Source organism: Lynx rufus, unplaced genomic scaffold (genome assembly GCF_022079265.1).
Source record: "Lynx rufus isolate CCGP_SWC_20201006 ecotype Redwood Valley unplaced genomic scaffold, mLynRuf1.p SCAF_4, whole genome shotgun sequence".
In the NCBI taxonomy this organism is placed as follows: domain Eukaryota; kingdom Metazoa; phylum Chordata; class Mammalia; order Carnivora; family Felidae; genus Lynx; species Lynx rufus.
In genome coordinates, this window is record NW_025814856.1 from 124,442,747 (window position 1) to 124,460,159 (window position 17,413).

At 39.9% G+C, this 17,413-nt stretch overlaps 2 protein-coding genes across 3 annotated transcripts in view; both read right to left on the bottom strand.

The window, feature by feature from the left end:
- Positions 1-17,413, bottom strand: part of LOC124524943 (retinitis pigmentosa 9 protein-like) — a 33,421-nt gene that overhangs the window by 10,618 nt on the left and 5,390 nt on the right. The window contains exons 3-6 of the mRNA XM_047097395.1: positions 16,500-16,629; positions 11,213-11,304; positions 4,405-4,466; positions 3,333-3,694 (exon numbers count right to left, since the gene is read on the bottom strand). Of these exons, the coding sequence (XP_046953351.1) occupies positions 3,499-3,694; positions 4,405-4,466; positions 11,213-11,304; positions 16,500-16,629 (480 nt within the window). The 3' untranslated portion in view covers positions 3,333-3,498. The remainder of the gene's footprint in view (positions 1-3,332; positions 3,695-4,404; positions 4,467-11,212; positions 11,305-16,499; positions 16,630-17,413) is intronic.
- Positions 4,403-17,413, bottom strand: part of LOC124524942 (retinitis pigmentosa 9 protein) — a 192,175-nt gene continuing 179,164 nt past the window's right edge. Inside the window, exon 7 of one of the 2 annotated variants that reach the window (XM_047097393.1) lies at positions 4,403-4,466. The gene's annotated coding sequence lies outside the window, so the exon portion shown is untranslated. Of the gene's footprint in view, positions 4,467-16,588; positions 16,630-17,413 lie in introns of those variants that run through there. The other variant, XM_047097392.1, reaches the window with a different exon arrangement.

The window sequence follows — 17,413 nt, forward strand, 5'->3', positions numbered from 1 at the left end:
CTAGAACATGAAACAAGACGGTCTCTGCCCAAAAGAAGCTTCCAGACATGTCACTAATTTCAACAAACGTAGTGGCTTAAAACAGTAACCGTTGACTTCCGGTTTCTGGACTAGCATATGAGGAGATAAGAAGTCTTTTTATTTAGATTCAAGTTAGTTAATATATAGGATAGTATTGGTTTCAGGAGTAGAAGGGAATCTTCACTCTGTCCTGAGAAGTAAAAAGAACTAAAAAATTACCAAATCTCCCCTAAATTCATCAAAGAATGGAGGTCATGACAAAACCACTGATCCAAAAATTGGAGAGAGAGGCAGACACGGAAAATCACAACCTCCCATGGCAGAAGCCTCTGTGGGAGATAGGTGCGCTAGGGTAGGATATCGAATGTAACAAGTGGACCATTCTGGTGTTGATGTGAGAGGTGGGGTTGTGGGTATGTGAGGACACAGAATATATGGGTAATCTCTATAGTTTCTGCTCACTTCCATTGTGAACCTAAAATGGCTCTGAAAAAAATAAGTCTGAATTTTTTAAAAAATGAAAAATAAAAGCATCACCCATTTATCATCTCATAGGTCTGTAGGTCAGAAATCTGGGTAGAATAGATTCTCAGCTTAGCACTTTGTAATGCCAAAATGAGGTGTGGGCAGGGCTAGGCTATTACCTGAAGGCTGTGGAGAAGAATAGTGCCCAAGGTCATTTTGACTATTAGCAGAAGTGAGTTCCCTGCAAGTACTGTAGGACTGAGGTGACCATTTCCTTGCTGGCTGTTGACTACGATTGCTTTTACCTCTTGGAAGCTGCCCCATTTCCTTGCTATATGGCCCCTTCCTTTTTTTTAACTTTTTTTTTTTTTTAAGATTTTAAATAATCTCTACACCCAATGTGGGGTTTCAGTTTACAACCCCAAGATCAAGAGTTGCATGCTTTACTGACTGAGCCAGCCAGATGCCTGGACCCCTTCATTTTAAAATAAATCCACCAACAGCACATCATGTCTTTCTCAAACTCGGAATGTGACTTCCTCTTTGCTACCTGTCAGAAAATTTAAAAACTTCTGGTTTTAAAAACACCATGTGATTTGGTTCTGACCATCCACATAGTTACGAAAAGATCAATTGTGTATTATAATCTAATCATGGGAATAAAATCCATTATAGTAACAAGTTCTACAGATTTGGGCAAAAAATCTTGGAGGTTACTTTATAATCCTGCCTACCACAACCATGATGACAGGTTGATATATACCTTGGTAGAAGGAGTTCTGGTGACTTCTCTTAATTTTCTAAATAGGACTGGAGAGTACTGAGTCTGAAGGGAGAGATTTCAGGATGAAGAACTTTTGATTGATGAGCTTTATGGGCTCAGCGGTCTGGGAATTGGAACAGAGGAGGAAGAGGTTAGTTTGAGGTTCTTCTGGGTAAACCGGGCAAAAAGACAGGTCAAGGGATATGACAGACTGAAGGAAAGGACCACAGAATCTAGGCCAGAAACAGAAGACAGAGAAACCTGGAGTGAGAGAGGAGGAATTAACTTGCAAAGGCTGCAGTGGATGGCAAGATTCCAGTTACAGCAGGAAGTGGAAGAAGGCTTCAAGAAGAGGTTTAACATTTGGAGCAGTGGTTCTCCAAGTCTGGCCCCCAAACCAATAGCGTCAGCATCCTTCGGGCATTTGTCAGAATTGCAAACTCTCCAGTCCACTCCAGACCTAGTAAATCAGAAATTCTAAAACTCTAGGAACAGGACAGAGGAATCTATTTCAACAGCCACTCCAGGTGATTTTGCTGCTCCGTAGTTTAAGAATCATCGATATTATTCTCCCATATTGTAACAGAATATGTTTATCAGGAATGGGTTTCCAGCAGGAGAAAGGAAATTCCTGGAAGGAGAATTTTCCCATTGCATGCTCAGCTAGGATGCCTAGGGTAAATGTAAGACACGGCTGAATGAACTGGCCTTACAGTTTTCAGAAATAACAAATCCTGGTCATTCTAATCTGGGCCAATTGTGTTACTGAGATAAACTTTCTAAGACCAAGGCTAGGAACAGTTACTGAAGGGAGCTAGAGAAGGAGCCAGACTGGACTGCATCAGCCACTCTTTAGAGAGGGGAAACCTCAGGGAAAGTGGCAAAAAGTAGGAATAATGTGTTCCAGGGACCCTGAATGATGAGAGCAGCAACAGATGCTAGTGGAGAGGGAGGGACACCTGCTTATGACCAAGATCTGGCTCCACTTTGGCTCAGCAAAGAACAGACACTCTCCCCTAGCTGCAGGCACCACCCCAAGCAGCTGAGCTGCCTCAGCTGCAGCTGTTCGTAGGTGGGCTGTGCTTAGCCAACAGGATGAGGATGTATTTGAGGATGTGGGTAGCTGACCCAGTACAGTAATCTGGATCACCTTATAATTTTTCTGAATCTACTACTCTAGAAATAATAATAGTTGCGGGAAAATAGCAGTAAGAACTAAGCAAGTTAAATACATAATTTTTCAATGTTATTACAGGGTATCCCACCCTTCCAAAAAACCCTCAAGCAATCATGCCAGGGTTTATGAGCATAGGTCTTTTGAGTGCAGGAAAGCCCAACATGCTTTATACTGTTGAGTTAAAAAATGAAAAAATGGGAGCACCTGGTGGGCTCAGTTGGTTAAGAATCTGACTCTTGGTTTTTGGCTCTGGTCATGATCTCATGATTCGTGAGTTAGAGGCCCGAGTGGGGCTCTTCACTGACAGTGCAGAGGCTGCTTGGGATTCTCTGTCTCCTCCTCTCTGTGCCCCTCCCCTGCTCCTGTTCTCTCTCTCTCAAACATTGTTTCAAAAATGAAAAATTGGTGCCGACAAATGTTCATACCATGCTAAAAAGAGAAAAAACTTTTTCTATGATACATAAATATTTCCTGATGACTTCACAATAAATTGGTAACATTAGACACTGGGGAAGGGAACTGAGTTGCTGGGGGAGAAAAGGAAGAATTGTCATGATTAAAAACCTTATGTACCTTTTAAATTTGGAGCACATGCATGCATTATTAAGAAATAAAAAATTACTACACTTAAAAAATAAATAATGAGCTTTTATTATCCTTGACAACAGAGAAAAGCCATGCCTGGAGTCTCTGGGAATTCTGGGAACGCTCCCAGGGGGAGGGGAAGGCTGCAAGTAGCACCTGGAGCTTCCTCAGAGACTCATTCCCTCAGTCTCACCCCCCTGGCAGAGGCAGCTGGAAGGAATCACAAACTGCAAGGATCAGTGGGAGGAAGACAATGAACAACGCTTTCCTGCCTGAAATCAGCCGCTGTCCAGAGCCAGCACCAGGGAAGACACAACTCACCCTCCGGGGGTCACGTCTTTGCTGGAAGGCAGGTGAGATTCACACGCGTGACACCGAATGCCCTGCTCTCTTGGGGTCTCCAAGTCCTCCCCGATTCCACACCCTCTGGTCTGGGGCCACAGTGTCTGATTTTTGAGAGGAGAACATGGAATAGGTCAAGTCCTTGTCAGTCCGAGTCTGAACTCTCATTCGACTTGGAAGACTTATGCTTTTGTTTTTTCTTCTTCTTTTCTTTTTTCCTTTTCTTATGCTTTTCTTTCTTCTTCTTTTTCTTGTGTTTCTCTTTACATTCTGAGGAGCTGGAGCTGCTCCCATCTTCATCGGAGGTGGAATCCTCCAGTAACTGTTTTAACTGCTGTATCCTAAACAGAAGTTTGACCAAAGAACCATATTTTAAAAAAATTGTAGATAAAAATGATGTGAGAGCAGCAGTGAGGGTAAAAAATGTCATGAATAACCACCTTGAGAAAGATGGTACTTATTTTTATTTGTGCATGTCTTCCCCGTTCTTGTCCACGTCCATGCCTATTTGACAGGACTGTAACCAGTATATGAGCCATTCTGTGTTTTCATTGTCCTAAATATTTCTGCATGTTTCTCGAGTCCTTACCACAGAACTTGTAACAGATGCCTACTTTCCTTACTCACCGCCCCCAACTGCTCAAGTAATCTACCTCCTCAAAACAATTATTACTCAGCGTCACCAGTTTTGGGAAAAACAAACTCTCCCGTTTCTTCACCCTATCTTTGTTCATGTCTAAGGATCATTTTTCACAACAGCTCAGACCCTTAAAGACACTGGAGAAGATAAACTAAGCTATGGTTGGTTGCCAACATCAACTATCAGTGGTATGAGCAGGCTGGGCCAAACACACTGCTTTAAGCCAACCCGGATAGAACAAGGCTGGCCTGCTCATTCCCCACATACTGGCCTTTCCAGTGGTTTCTCCTGCCTTCCACACATTTCACAACTAAATTAAAGTACCATATTTACCAAACCACTCATCTAATACTGGAATAGATGTTTCCAACTTTATATAAGAGGGTATTGTTATCACCAGGACCACCTCACCTTACATCCTTTTCATGTCTTTTATTCTCTCGTATGATGTCATACATGGGATCTTCATGTGCCTTGAGGGTTAGAGAAGGGTAAGGTTGGATTAGGGCTTCATGGACTATTTAGTTAAATTAAAATTAAATCTCTATTTCACTGAAACCAGGTTTTTTTCTGTTTGGTGTAACATTTAATATGTTCTAGGGTCACCTGGGTGGCTCAGTCAGTTGAGCATCCAACTCGATTTTGGCTCAGGTCATGGTCCAGAGATCATGGGATCGAGCCTCAAGCTGGGCTCTGTGCTGAGCACTGAGCATGGAGGCTACTTGGTGTTCTCTCTCTCACCCTTTGCCCCTCTTCCTGCTTGCACATTCTCTCTCTCTAAAATAAAAATGAAAAAAAAAAGTTCTAATCCTTCTTAAGGGTTACCGTCACTGCAAACCTATTGAGGCTTTTTAAAAAAAAAATTTTTTTTAAACGTTTATTTATTATTGACAAACAGAGAGAGACAGAGCAAACAGGGGAAGGGCAGAGGGAGAGGGAGACACAGAATCTGAAGCAGGTTCCAGGCTCTGGGCTGTCAGCACACAGCCTGACACAGGGCTCGAACTCACAAATCGCGAGATCATGACCTGAGCCAAAGTCTGATGCTTAATTGACTGAGCCACCCAGGCGCCCCCCTATTGAGGCTTTAACAAAGAATTTTCTAATTAGAAAATACAGATTGTAATTTAAATATCCTTTACAAGAATATACACCATGGCAGAATCATGTAATACTACTCAAGGTAGAAATATTGAGGTAATTTGCTTTGTTCTGTTTGGAAAGGTGATTAAGAAATGGTATTAAGGGGGCGCCTGGGTGGCGCAGTCGGTTAAGCGTCCGACTTCAGCCAGGTCACGATCTCGCGGTCCGGGAGTTCGAGCCCCGCGTCAGGCTCTGGGCTGATGGCTCAGAGCCTGGAGCCTGTTTCTGATTCTGTGTCTCCCTCTCTCTCTGCCCCTCCCCCGTTCATGCTCTGCCTCTCTCTGTCCCAAAAATAAATAAACGTTGAAAAAGAAATTAAAAAAAAAAAAAAAAAGAAATGGTATTAAGAAAAGCAAGTGAATTACAAAATGATACATAAGAATGGAACACTTATAGGTACACAAAAATATATGTTAAGTACCTCAAACAAAGTCTTCAACTATACCAGAAGTACAGATAATTTTTTTTAATGTTTATTTATTTTAGAGACAGAGAGACAGAGCACAAGTGGGGGAAGGGCAGAGAGAGCCGGAGACAGAATCTGAAGCAGGCTCTAAGCTGTCAGCACAGAACCCGGCATAGGACTCAAACCCACGAACCATGAAATCATGACCTGACTTAGACACTTAACCAACTGAGCCACCCAGGTGCCCCAGAAGTCCAGATAATTTAAAGTGACTTGAATTACTTAAAAATAAGAATACATGTAGGAGGAATGTTACAGTATGTAAACTATCTCAATTTTAAAAAAGAATAAATCTAATTTGTAGAAATTTTAAATGTTACCAAAAAATTATGTTAAGTTTGGCTCTGGAAAGTCCATTCTGCTAGTCTTCTGGCAGTTTTCTGGGTTAGTCTGGAAAACCTCCAAAAGCATGAAGGTTAAAGAACACCCTACTAAAGAATGAATGGGTCAACCAGGCAATTAGAGAAGAAATTTAAAAATATATGGAAATAAATGAAAATGAAAATACAACAATTCAAACGCTTTGGGATGCAACGAAGGCAGTCCTGAGAGGAAAACACATTGCAATCCAGGCCTATCTCAAGAAACAAGAAAAATCCCAAATACAAAATCTAACAGCACACCTAAAGGAAATAGAAGCAGAACAGCAAAGACACCCCAAACCCAGAAGAAGAAGAGAAATAATAAATATCAGAGCAGAAATAAACAATACAGAATCTAAAAAAACTGTAGAGCAGATCAATGAAACCAAGAGTTGGTTTTTTGAAAACATAAACAAAATTGATAAACCTCTAGCCAGGCTTCTCAAAAAGAAAAGGGAGATGACCCAAATAGATAAAATCATGAATGAAAATGGAATTATTACAACCAATCCCTCAGAAATACAAGCAATTATCAGGGAATACTATGAAAAATTATATACCAACCAAGTGGACAACCTGGAAGAAATGGACAAATTCCTAAGCACCGACACACTTCCAAAACTCAAACAGGAAGAAATAGAAAACTTGAACAGACCCATAACCAGTGAAGAAATTGAATCAGTTATCAAAAATCTCCCAACAAATAAGAGTCCAGGACCAGATGGCTTCCCTGGGGAATTCTACCAGACATTTAAAGCAGAGATAATACCTATCCTTCTCAAGCTGTTCCAAAAAACAGAAAGGGAAGGAAAACTTCCAGACTCATTCTATGAAACCAGCATTACTTTGATTCCTAAACCAGACAGAGACCCAGCAAAAAAAGAAAACTACAGGCCCATATCCCTCATGAATATGGATGCAAATATTCTCAATAAGATACTAGCAAATCGAATTCAACAGCATATAAAAAGAATTATTCACCATGATCAAGTGGGATTCATTCCTGGGCTGCAGGGCTGGTTCAACATTTGCAAATCAATCAATGTGATACATCACATTAAGAAAAAAAAAGAAAAGAATCATATGATCCTGCCAATCGATGGAGAAAAAGCATTTGACAAAATTCAGCATGCTTTCTTAATAAAAACCCTTGAGAAAGTCAGGATAGAAGGAACATACTTAAACATCATAAAAGCCATTTATGAAAAGCCCACAGCTAATATCATCCTCAATGGGGAAAAACTGAGAGCTTTCCCCCTGAGATCAGGAACATGACAGCCATGTTCACTCTCACCGCTGTTATTTAACATAGTGTTAGAAGTGCTAGCATCAGCAATCAGACAACAAAAGGAAATCAAAGGCATCAAAATTGGCAAAGATGAAGTCAAGCTATCACTTTTTGCAGATAACATATTATACAAGGAAAACCCGACAGACTCCACCAAAAGTCTGCTAGAACTGATACATGAATTCAGCAAAGTCGCAGGATACAAAATTAATGTACAGAAATCAGCTGCATTCTTATACACTAATAATGAAGCAATAGAAAGACAAAATAAGGGGCGCCTGGGTGGCGCAGTCGGTTAAGCGTCCGACTTCAGCCAGGTCACGATCTCGCGGTCCGTGAGTTCGAGCCCCGCGTCAGGCTCTGGGCCGATGGCTCGGAGCCTGGAGCCTGTTTCCGATTCTGTGTCTCCCTCTCTCTCTGCCCCTCCCCCGTTTATGCTCTGTCTCTCTCTGTCCCAAAAATAAATAAATAAAAAAAAAAACGTTGAAAGACAAAATAAACTGATCCCATTCACAATTGCACCAAGAGTCATAAAATACCTAGGAATAAACCTAACCAAAAATGTAAAAGACCTATATACTGAAAACTATAGAAAACTTATGAAGGAAATTGAAGAAGATATAAAGAAATGGAAAAACATTCCATGCTCATGGATTGGAAGAATAAATATTGTTAAAATGTCAATACTATCCAAAGCTATCTACACATTCAATGCAATCTCAATCAAAATTGCACCAGCATTCTTCTTGAAGCAAGAACAAGCAATCCTAAAATTTGTATGGCACCACAAAAGACCCCGAATAGCCAAAGTAATATTGAAGAAGAAGACCAAAGCGGGAGGCATCACAATCCCAGACTTTAGTCTCTACTACAAAGCTGTAATCATCAAGACAGCATGGCATTGGCACAAAAACAGACACACAGACCAATGGAATAGAATAGAAACTCCAGAACTGGACCCACAAAAGTATGGCCAACTAATCTTTGACAAAGCAGGAAAGAATATCCAATGGAAAAAAGACAGTCTCTTTAACAAATGGTGCTGGGAGAACTGGACAGCAACATGCAGAAGAATGAAGCTAGACCACTTTCTTACACCATTCACAAAAATAAACTCAAAATGGATAAAGGACCTGAATGTGAGAAAAGAAACCATCAAAACCCTAGAGGAGAAAGCAGGAAAAAACCTCTCTGACCTCAGCCGCAGCAATTTCCGACTTGCCACATCTCCAAAGGCAAGGGAATTAAAAGCAAAAATGAACTATTGGGCCCTCATGAAGATAAAAAGCTTCTGCACCGCAAAGGAAACAGTCAACAAAACTAAAAGGCAACCGACGGAATGGGAGAAGATACTTGCAAATGACATATCAGACAAAAGGCTAGTATCCAAAATCTATAAGGAACTCACCAAACTCCACACCTGAAAAACAAATAATCCAGTGAAGAAATGGGCAGAAAACACAAATAGAAACTTCTCTAAAGAAGACATCCAGATGGCCAACAGGCACATGAAAAGATGCTCAACATCACTCCTCATCAGGGAAATACAAATCAAAACCACACTGAGATACCACCTCACGCCAGTCAGAGTGGCTAAAATGAACAAATTAGGAGACTATAGATGCTGGAGAGGATGTGGAGAAACAGCAACCCTCTTGCACTGTCGGTGGGAATGCAAACTGGTGCAGCCCCTCTGGAAAACAGTGTGGAGGTTCCTCAAAAAATTAAAATAGATCTACCCTATGACCCAGCAATAGCACTGCTAGGAATTTACCCAAAGGATACAGGAGTGCTGATGCATAGGGGCACTTGTACCCCAATGTTTATAGCAGCACTTTCAACAATAGCCAAATTATGGAAAGAGCCTAAATGTCCTTCAACTGATGAATGGATAAAGAAATTGTGGTTTATATACACAATGGAAGACTACTTGGCAGTGAGAAAGAATGAAATTTGGCCTTTTGTAGCAAAGTGGATGGAACTGGAGAGTGTGATGCTAAGTGAAATAAGTCATAAAGAGAAAGACAGATACCATATGTTTTCACTCTTATGTGGATCCTGAGAAACTTAACAGAAGATGTTGGGGGAGGGGAAGGAAAAAAAAAAAAAGAGAGAGGGAGAGAGCCAAACCATAAAAGACTCTTAAAAACTGAGAATAAACTGAGGGTTGATGGGGGGGGTGGGTGATGGGCACTGAGGAGGGCACCTGTTGGGATGAGCACTGGGTGTTGTATGGAAACCAATCTGACAGTAAATTTCATAGTAAAAAAAAATTATGTTAAAAAAACCTATTACCTTCTTACCTGGGGATAATTACTATGAACATTTGTCTCTTTCTTTCAATCAATATCATTAAATTTATGAAAAATTATTAATCATATTACATGTAGTTTTTTACTTGTGTCTTCATGAACATTTTTCATGTCTTCTAAAACATAATTTCTGGGGTACCTGGCTAGCTCAGTGGGTAGAACATGTGACTCACGATCTGGGGGGGGTTGTGAGTTCAAGCCCACACTGGGTGCAGAAATGACTTAAAAATGAAATCTTTTTTTTTAATGTTTTATTCATTTTTGAGAGAGAGAGAGAGAGAGCAAGTGAGCAAGAATGCACATGTGAGTGGGGAGGGGCAGAGAGAGAAGGAGATGGAGAATCCCAAGCAGGCTCCTGCTGTCAGAACAGAGCCCATCACAAGGCTCAAACCCACGGACTGTGAGATCATGACCTGAGCCAAAATCAAGAGTCAGATGCTTAACCAACTGAGCCACCCAGGTGCCCCTAAAAATAAAACCTTTTTTTTTCTAAAAATAAAGTCTTAAAATAATAATTCCTAATGACTGAATCATTTGTATGTTACAGAAATTTATGTTGATATATTAGACTATTAAGTTTCCAATTTTTCTTCAGTTTCCATCATTTCAATGATATGAGAGTTATCATTATGCATACATATCCTTAGTCATAAACAGTGTGTATATGTTGATGTTCTCTTATATCCTTAAAATAAATTCTTGGAAATGGGGTTTCTGGTCAAAAAAAAGGAAAAAGAATATGTTCAAAGTTTTTGAGATTTATCATCAAACTATGTTCTATACTATCTGTAAAAACCGACTTTCCACTTAAGTGGAATGATTGATCAAAAAGAAATTATTTCAGATTATTAAAATTAAAACACAACATCTTAAACTCCTTAAAACCTTAAATAATGTTGACCCCAGTTTGACATATACTGATAACCTCAGTATATCCAGACAGTAGCATATTTCACTTGGCAGAAGCAGTTACTGAATGGTTAATTAACACCTTTAGGAGATGACTCTATTAAAATAAAGTGAGGAAATGATAAGTCTATTTTACTGTCTAAAGAGCATATATAATTTATATATACACTTATAGCTTATAAAGACATCTACTCTTTAAAAACTGGGAGGGGTGCCTGGGTGGCTCAGTTGGTTAAGCATCTGACTTCACCTCAGGTCATGATCTCAAGGTTCATGAGTTTGAGCCCCGCATTGGGCTCTGTGCTGACAGCTCAGAGCCTGGAATCTGCTTTGGATTCTGTGTCTCCCTCTCTCTCTGCCCCTCCCCTGCTCGCACTCTGTCTGTCTCAAAAATAAATAAACATTAAAAAAAAATGGGAAACTAAAACCCTAATTATAGTTATGATGTTTTTATATAACTGAAAACAAGTAATTGAATAAATAAAAATGTCTGCTTTAGAAAAAGAATCACGATTCCCAAGGTATAAACAAATAACACTTTAATAAAAAGTTAGTTTTTTGTTAACTAATCTGTCACACAAATGTAATTTAACAAGAGATGTAGTCAATACCGGATATTCTGGCCAAAAATCTCTGAGAATGTGTTCTATGTGAATTTCCAGTTCGCTGATTACTCCCTGGTTCGTTAATATTCACTACTTCTGAAAAATGTAAATTGACAAGGTGGGGTTCTACTTACTACTCTGAACTGTTCTAATTTTTGGTTGCCTTTGATAAAAAAAGGGCATTCTTTGTCGCCTGTTCGGTGACCATACCGCTTACAACGCCAGCCTAAAAACAAAGAAAAAAGGAAATATTTCTGTAAGTAACAGTTTCATTTAATGAAGATGAAGAATCAGTACATCATATTAAAGTTTTTCTTCATTAAACTCCAATTCTAAAAGCAAATGCAATGACTGGATGAACCATGTACAATCCTAGAAAATAAAGGGAAACTGATTACTTCCCAAGCATCGTTTAATCGTGTAGCTTTGGGAGTAAATATTACCTCACCAGATAAGTATTAAGCAATCCAGTGTAAAAGTATTGTGAAGAGTGAATTTTTTTTTTGTCTGTAGCTTACTGTATTTTTCAAAGAGAAGGTCTTTTCTATTCATCAAGTGACTCTGATCCTCATTTACAATTTCAGACACTAGAGCAAATAGCTTCTTCCTCTGATTGAATCAAAAACTGCACAATCCCTCCCCTTTAATTAAACCAAATCACAAATTATCTTAAAATGTTAATTTCATTAGCACTCTAATATGGCTTCACCTGCTGAACAGGGAAATTGTCCTTTGTAAAAAGTATATTATTTAGAAGCAGACAGCTGTGATGAGGAATGGGGAAGAAACACAGTAAGAAAATACATACACATGTTCCAGGACAACAGAGGGAAGTACACAACTTCGTGGAATTTTAGTGACTATGGACATGGCATCAGGCATTGAGATATAGGGAAAATGAAGTGGTGAACAAAGCAGGAATGGGTGAGATGCTTATTATTTCTCTCACCTGGTCCTCTTAGAACCATCTAGATTTGAGGTAAATCAGGAAGTCATATGAGAACAGTGAGTTAAATGTTTGGACATTAAGCAACTCCAACCAAGGAAGTCAGGAAGCAGGTAAAGGGATTACAGCTAAAATCAGCCAGGTTTGCTTCATGCTGACAGCTACTAAAAGCGTGAAGTGAATGAGAAGGGAAGTTTTTCCTTTTTAATTTTGAGGGCTGGAGGCAGGAAACCATTGAAAAAAAGTGAAGTTTGGAGATTCTTTATTGATTGCCTCCGAGCTGTCCCTGTCTTTCATTAACTCTCCTAATTAATTTAAAATTCAGGAAAGAAGGACTATACTCCTTCAAACCAAAGCCTTTTTTTGTGTTCAAAATTGTCGTATCATTAAAGGAAAGGTGATTCTTGCTATTCAAAATGTGGTCATGGACAAGCAAAATCAGCAACACATGGGAGATTGTTAGAAATGTATACTGTTAGGTCCACCCCAGAAATACTGACACATATTAGAATTTTAAAGGATTAACTGGTGATTTATAGACATGTTAAAGTTTGAAAACCACTGTTCTAGATAACACTACAATCAACAAAATCAATGAAAATATGTACATGTACATGTGTCTTTCATCCTGTCTGGGAGGAGTCCAAATTTTGTGGGGCCTGAGCTTAAATTATGGGTTTGTGGAAGGGGGCTCTTTAGAAAGAAAAATACCTTGCCTTGGCAAATTTTGCAAAATCATATGACCGTATCAACACATCACTGGAACTTCTGCAGGTCCTTGAAAATCACAAGTGAGTAAAACTGGCTCTGATCCCAACTCTGACACTTATTTTCCAAGTCAATGTACATAACCATAAAATGGTAATTGAAATGTAAGTAACTACCTCATAAAAGACAGCAGTGGTTTTCAAACTTAAAAAAAAAAAAAAAAAAGCTGTAGACTTCTGGGTAAAGATGACAGACTAAATACATTTACCTGTTTTCACTCCCTTCCTGACAAGTCATAAAAATGAAAATGAAGAGAATTCTTTCCAAGGGGAATAAGCCAAGAAGCACTTCAAGAATGGACAAGTGACAGCCTCCATAAAAGCACTGAAAATAGTTGCAAATTTGCCCACATCAATTTACTTGAAACCCTGTAAATTAATCAAAGGTTTGCCACAATCTGAGGACCATTAATTCAAGAAAAGCTAGTGAAGTTTGGTAAGAACAGAAGGGTTTCTGGCATTTTAACCAGGCCTACTCCCAACCCTCTCTCCTGATTGCCAGAATAATCTTGAAAACTAGCAGCCTTGCAACCGTGACAACTATGAAAAGCAGCAATCCTGCACTCTCAATGGGGTAAGGCCAGGTTTTGAGTCTCTCAAAAATCCCTAACCTCAAAGCACAGAGCCACACTGGCAGGGTGTTGTTGCTATTTAACCAGTCATGTAGTTTACTCTACAGTAAAAGCCCAATCCCTCAGGATATTTGTTGAAAACAATTACCTGCAATTGTTTAATATCACAGCTCCCAACAGCTGTGATATGGATAAATAAGAGCCGAGCTAAAAATTTTAATGATCCAGGTAACGAGATGTCCACAGAGGGCTTTTAAAAATTCTGACACAAACCTGGGAAGCTAGAAGGCTGTGCACATGTGCCAACATTTATTTTGTTTTTTTTTCTTTTTAAGTTTTTTAAATGTTTTATTTATTCTTGAGAGAGAGAAAGAGAGAGACAGTGCATGAATGGGGGAGGGGCAGAGAGCAAAAGAGACACAGAATCGTAAGCAGGCTCCACGCTTTGAGCTGTCAGCACAGAGCCTGATGCAGGGCTTGAATGCACAAACTGGGAGATCATGACCTGAGCCAAACCTGGATGCTTAGCTGACTGAACCACCCAGGTGCCCGTTTTTTTGATAGTAGCCATCCTAACAGGTATGAGGTTGTATTTCACTAATTACTGATGCTGAGAATCTTTTCATGGGCTTACTGGATACCTGTATATCTTCTTTGGAGAAATGTCTATTCAAGTCCTTTGCCAAATTTTAATCAGGTTGTTTCTTTGTTGTTTTTAGGAGTTCTCTATATATTATAGATATAATCCCTTATTAGATATATGATTTACAAATATTTTCTCCCATTCTGTTAGTTGGCTTTTTACTCTTTTGTTAATGTCTTTTATTCACAAAATTTTGTGGTTTTCATGAAGTCAAATTTGTCTGTTTTTTCTTTTGTTGGCTGTACCTTTGGTGTTTCATCCAAAAAATCATTACCAAATCCAATTTTGTGCAGCTTTGCCCTGTTTTCTTCTAAGAGATTTTATAGTTTTAGGTATTATATTTAAGTCTTTGATCCACTTAGAGTTAAATTTTATGTATGATATTAGATAAGGACCCAACTTCATTCTTTTGCAAGAGGATGTCCAGTTTTTTTTAAAAGACTGCTCTTTCCCCATTTAATGGTCTTGGCTCCACCAAAACAAGAAATTAAAACAACAAAGATGAGTCAACATATAGGAAAACAGGAAATTCAAGACAAGAAAGAAGCTAAGGGAAACTGCAGAATGAGTGTCTTAGTTCCGGCTCCCATAATATAGAGTGGGTCACCTACACAATAGGAATTTGTTTTCTCATAGGCTAGGGACTGGAGATCTAAAATCTGGGTGCCAAAAGAGTTGGTTTCTGATGATTACTGTCCTCCTGGCTTGCAGACAGCTGTATCCTCTCATGGTGTGTCCTTACACAGTAGAAAGAGAGCAAGCTCTCTGGTCTCTTCTTAAAAGGAACTCATCAGGGGCGCCTGGGTGACTCAATCAGTTAAGCCTCCGACTTCAACTCAGGTCGTGATCTTCTGGTTTGTGGGTTTGAGCCCCACATCGGGCTCTGTGCTGACAGCTCAGAGCCTGGAGCCTGCATTGGATTCTGTGTCTCCCTCTCTCTCTGCCCCTCCCCCCTCACGCTGTGTCCCTCTCACCTTCAAAGATAAATAAACATCAAAAAAAAAAAAAAAGGAACTAGTCATATCATCGGAGGCACCCTCAATACTTTATCCAATCCTAATTACCACCCAAAGGTCCTATCTCCAAATACAATCCTATTGGGGATTAGGGCTTCAACATAAGAATTTATGGAGGGACACAAACATTCAATTCATAACACAAAGTGAGGCGTGCCTAAGTGCCTCAGTTGGTTAAGTGTACGACTCTTGATTTCAGCTCAGGTCATGATCTCGTGGTCCTAAGATTGAGCCCTTGTCAGCTTCCATACTGGGCGTGGACCCTGCTTAAGATTCTCTCTCTCCCTCTCCCCTGTTCGCTCTCTCTCAAACAAACAACACAAAGTGAAGGGAGATTCCTGGATGATAAGCATGGGAGCAACCATTTTCAGAAGAATGTAATTAATACAATGTCTCAGGCATTTAGAGGTCTTAAGATTCAATCTTTAGAACAATTTGAGACTTGAGTAAAAAGAAATCAGTACATGGAAACCAAAAACAATAATAATAAAACACATGCACATAACACACACCAAAAACAAGATAACTGTTAATCTGGGGCGGGAGGGAGAGGGAATTATTCAGGATGCATAAAGGAAAAGTAATCACTTTACTACATGACTCAGCTCTGAACATAATTATAATAAAGTAAGTACCCAGGATTATCTAACCAAAATTATGAAAAAACTATTTTGGGGAAGATGTGATATAGTAAGGGTACATATGTGTAGTAAGAGCTAAATTCTCATCTTCCATTGTATGATGTTAACAGATACCACCTAAACCTGAAAAATCAATGCAATGTAAATGTGATCTTAGGCATATGAAGATAAATATCAAAATAACCAACTAAAAGAGCTAAAAGTGGGAATGGAGAAAAAGAGATTGGGAACTATTTTAATTATGTGCATGAAGAATCTTTGTACAAACAAACATCTTTAAACGGCAGCAGTACCCTTTCTTCAAATACCAAATACCACTTAAGCTGGATGAAGGTGTTGCGGCTCTGGTGGGGTGGGGGTGTGCACACACAGCACTCCTGCTCTGGACCCCCCCCCCCCCAGGTCACATGGATGAAACCTTAACATCACTGATCACTGATGGCGGGGGGGAGGTGCAAAGGACTGAGGCAAGACACAAAGGGATCTGCCCCCTCCAATGTATCCCAATGTACCTCCTTGTCCCTCCTGGCATTTCTACAATAGAGTATCCTTTCTGTTACTTGAATATTACCAAGGGGTGTACTCCAAAGGCAGCTACGGTCCTGTGGGCAACCACTGCCCTTGGGAGTCAGAAGCCCTGGAGTCAAAGCCCTGCTCTGCCTCTTAGACACTCACTAACATACGCAGCTCAGCTTCCTTAACTATAAAACAGACATCACGCCTTGGCTTAACAGGTCTCGGTGAGGGAAAAAAAAAAGAGGTAAACACTCTCTGTGAGTCGTAATATATAACTTGTGTGTACTGAGGAGTGTTACCTGAAACTCTCCCATACTCACACTGCATAACTTTGACTTCTTTCCCGAGTGGCATCCAAAGTCCTTTAGTTGGTGCGTGAGCCAGAAATTCCCTGGCATGTTCGTTGCCTGGTACATCTGGTATACAGTCTTCCGGCTTAGTCTCATCTTCCTAAAAAAGGAAACAACATGTACACGACGTGGCAAAAGAGCACTGGAATTCTCTCCTACCTGCTTCAGAACACAGCACTGCCTGGCTTTCACATGGGCTGGAAATGCCCACGTCCTGTTACCCTCTCCAGTACTAGAAAGACAAATTATACCTGACACAAAAACCAGAAATAAATATACCAGAAGGACTATATCATGAAAACAAAGTAGTTGTTCTTAGAGAAAAGTTACTAGTAAAGCAGAAATCTGCCCTTCATATAGGAATGATCTGTGAGCTCCAAATTCTAACGTAAATCAGATTTAAAGATCAAAAAAAGGTTCCATGACCACAAAATCTTAGTGGAATGAGGCAAGGTGTAACAATTAAAGTAGGGGCACCTGGCTGGCTCAGGAGATGGAACATGCAACTCTTGATCTCGGGGTTGAGGTTTGAGCCCCACGTTGAGTGTAGAGATTACTTAAAAACAAAATTTAAGGGGCATCTAGGTGGCTCAGTCACTTAAGCATCCGACTTCAGTTCAGGTCATGATCTCACGGTTTGTGAGTTCAAGCCCTGTTTCAGCTCTCTGCTGTCAGCACGGGGCCTGCCTCGGATCCTCCGTCTCCCCTCTCTGCCCCCCGCCGCCTCTCAAAAATAAATAAATGTTAAAAAGAAAAAAATTAAATTAAAAATATATAAATTTGCCTGGCTGTTTCACTTGCTTAAGCATGTGACTCTTTGTTTTGGCTCAGGTCATGATCTAATGGTTTGTGGGTTCAAGCCCTGCATCCGGATCTGGGCTGAC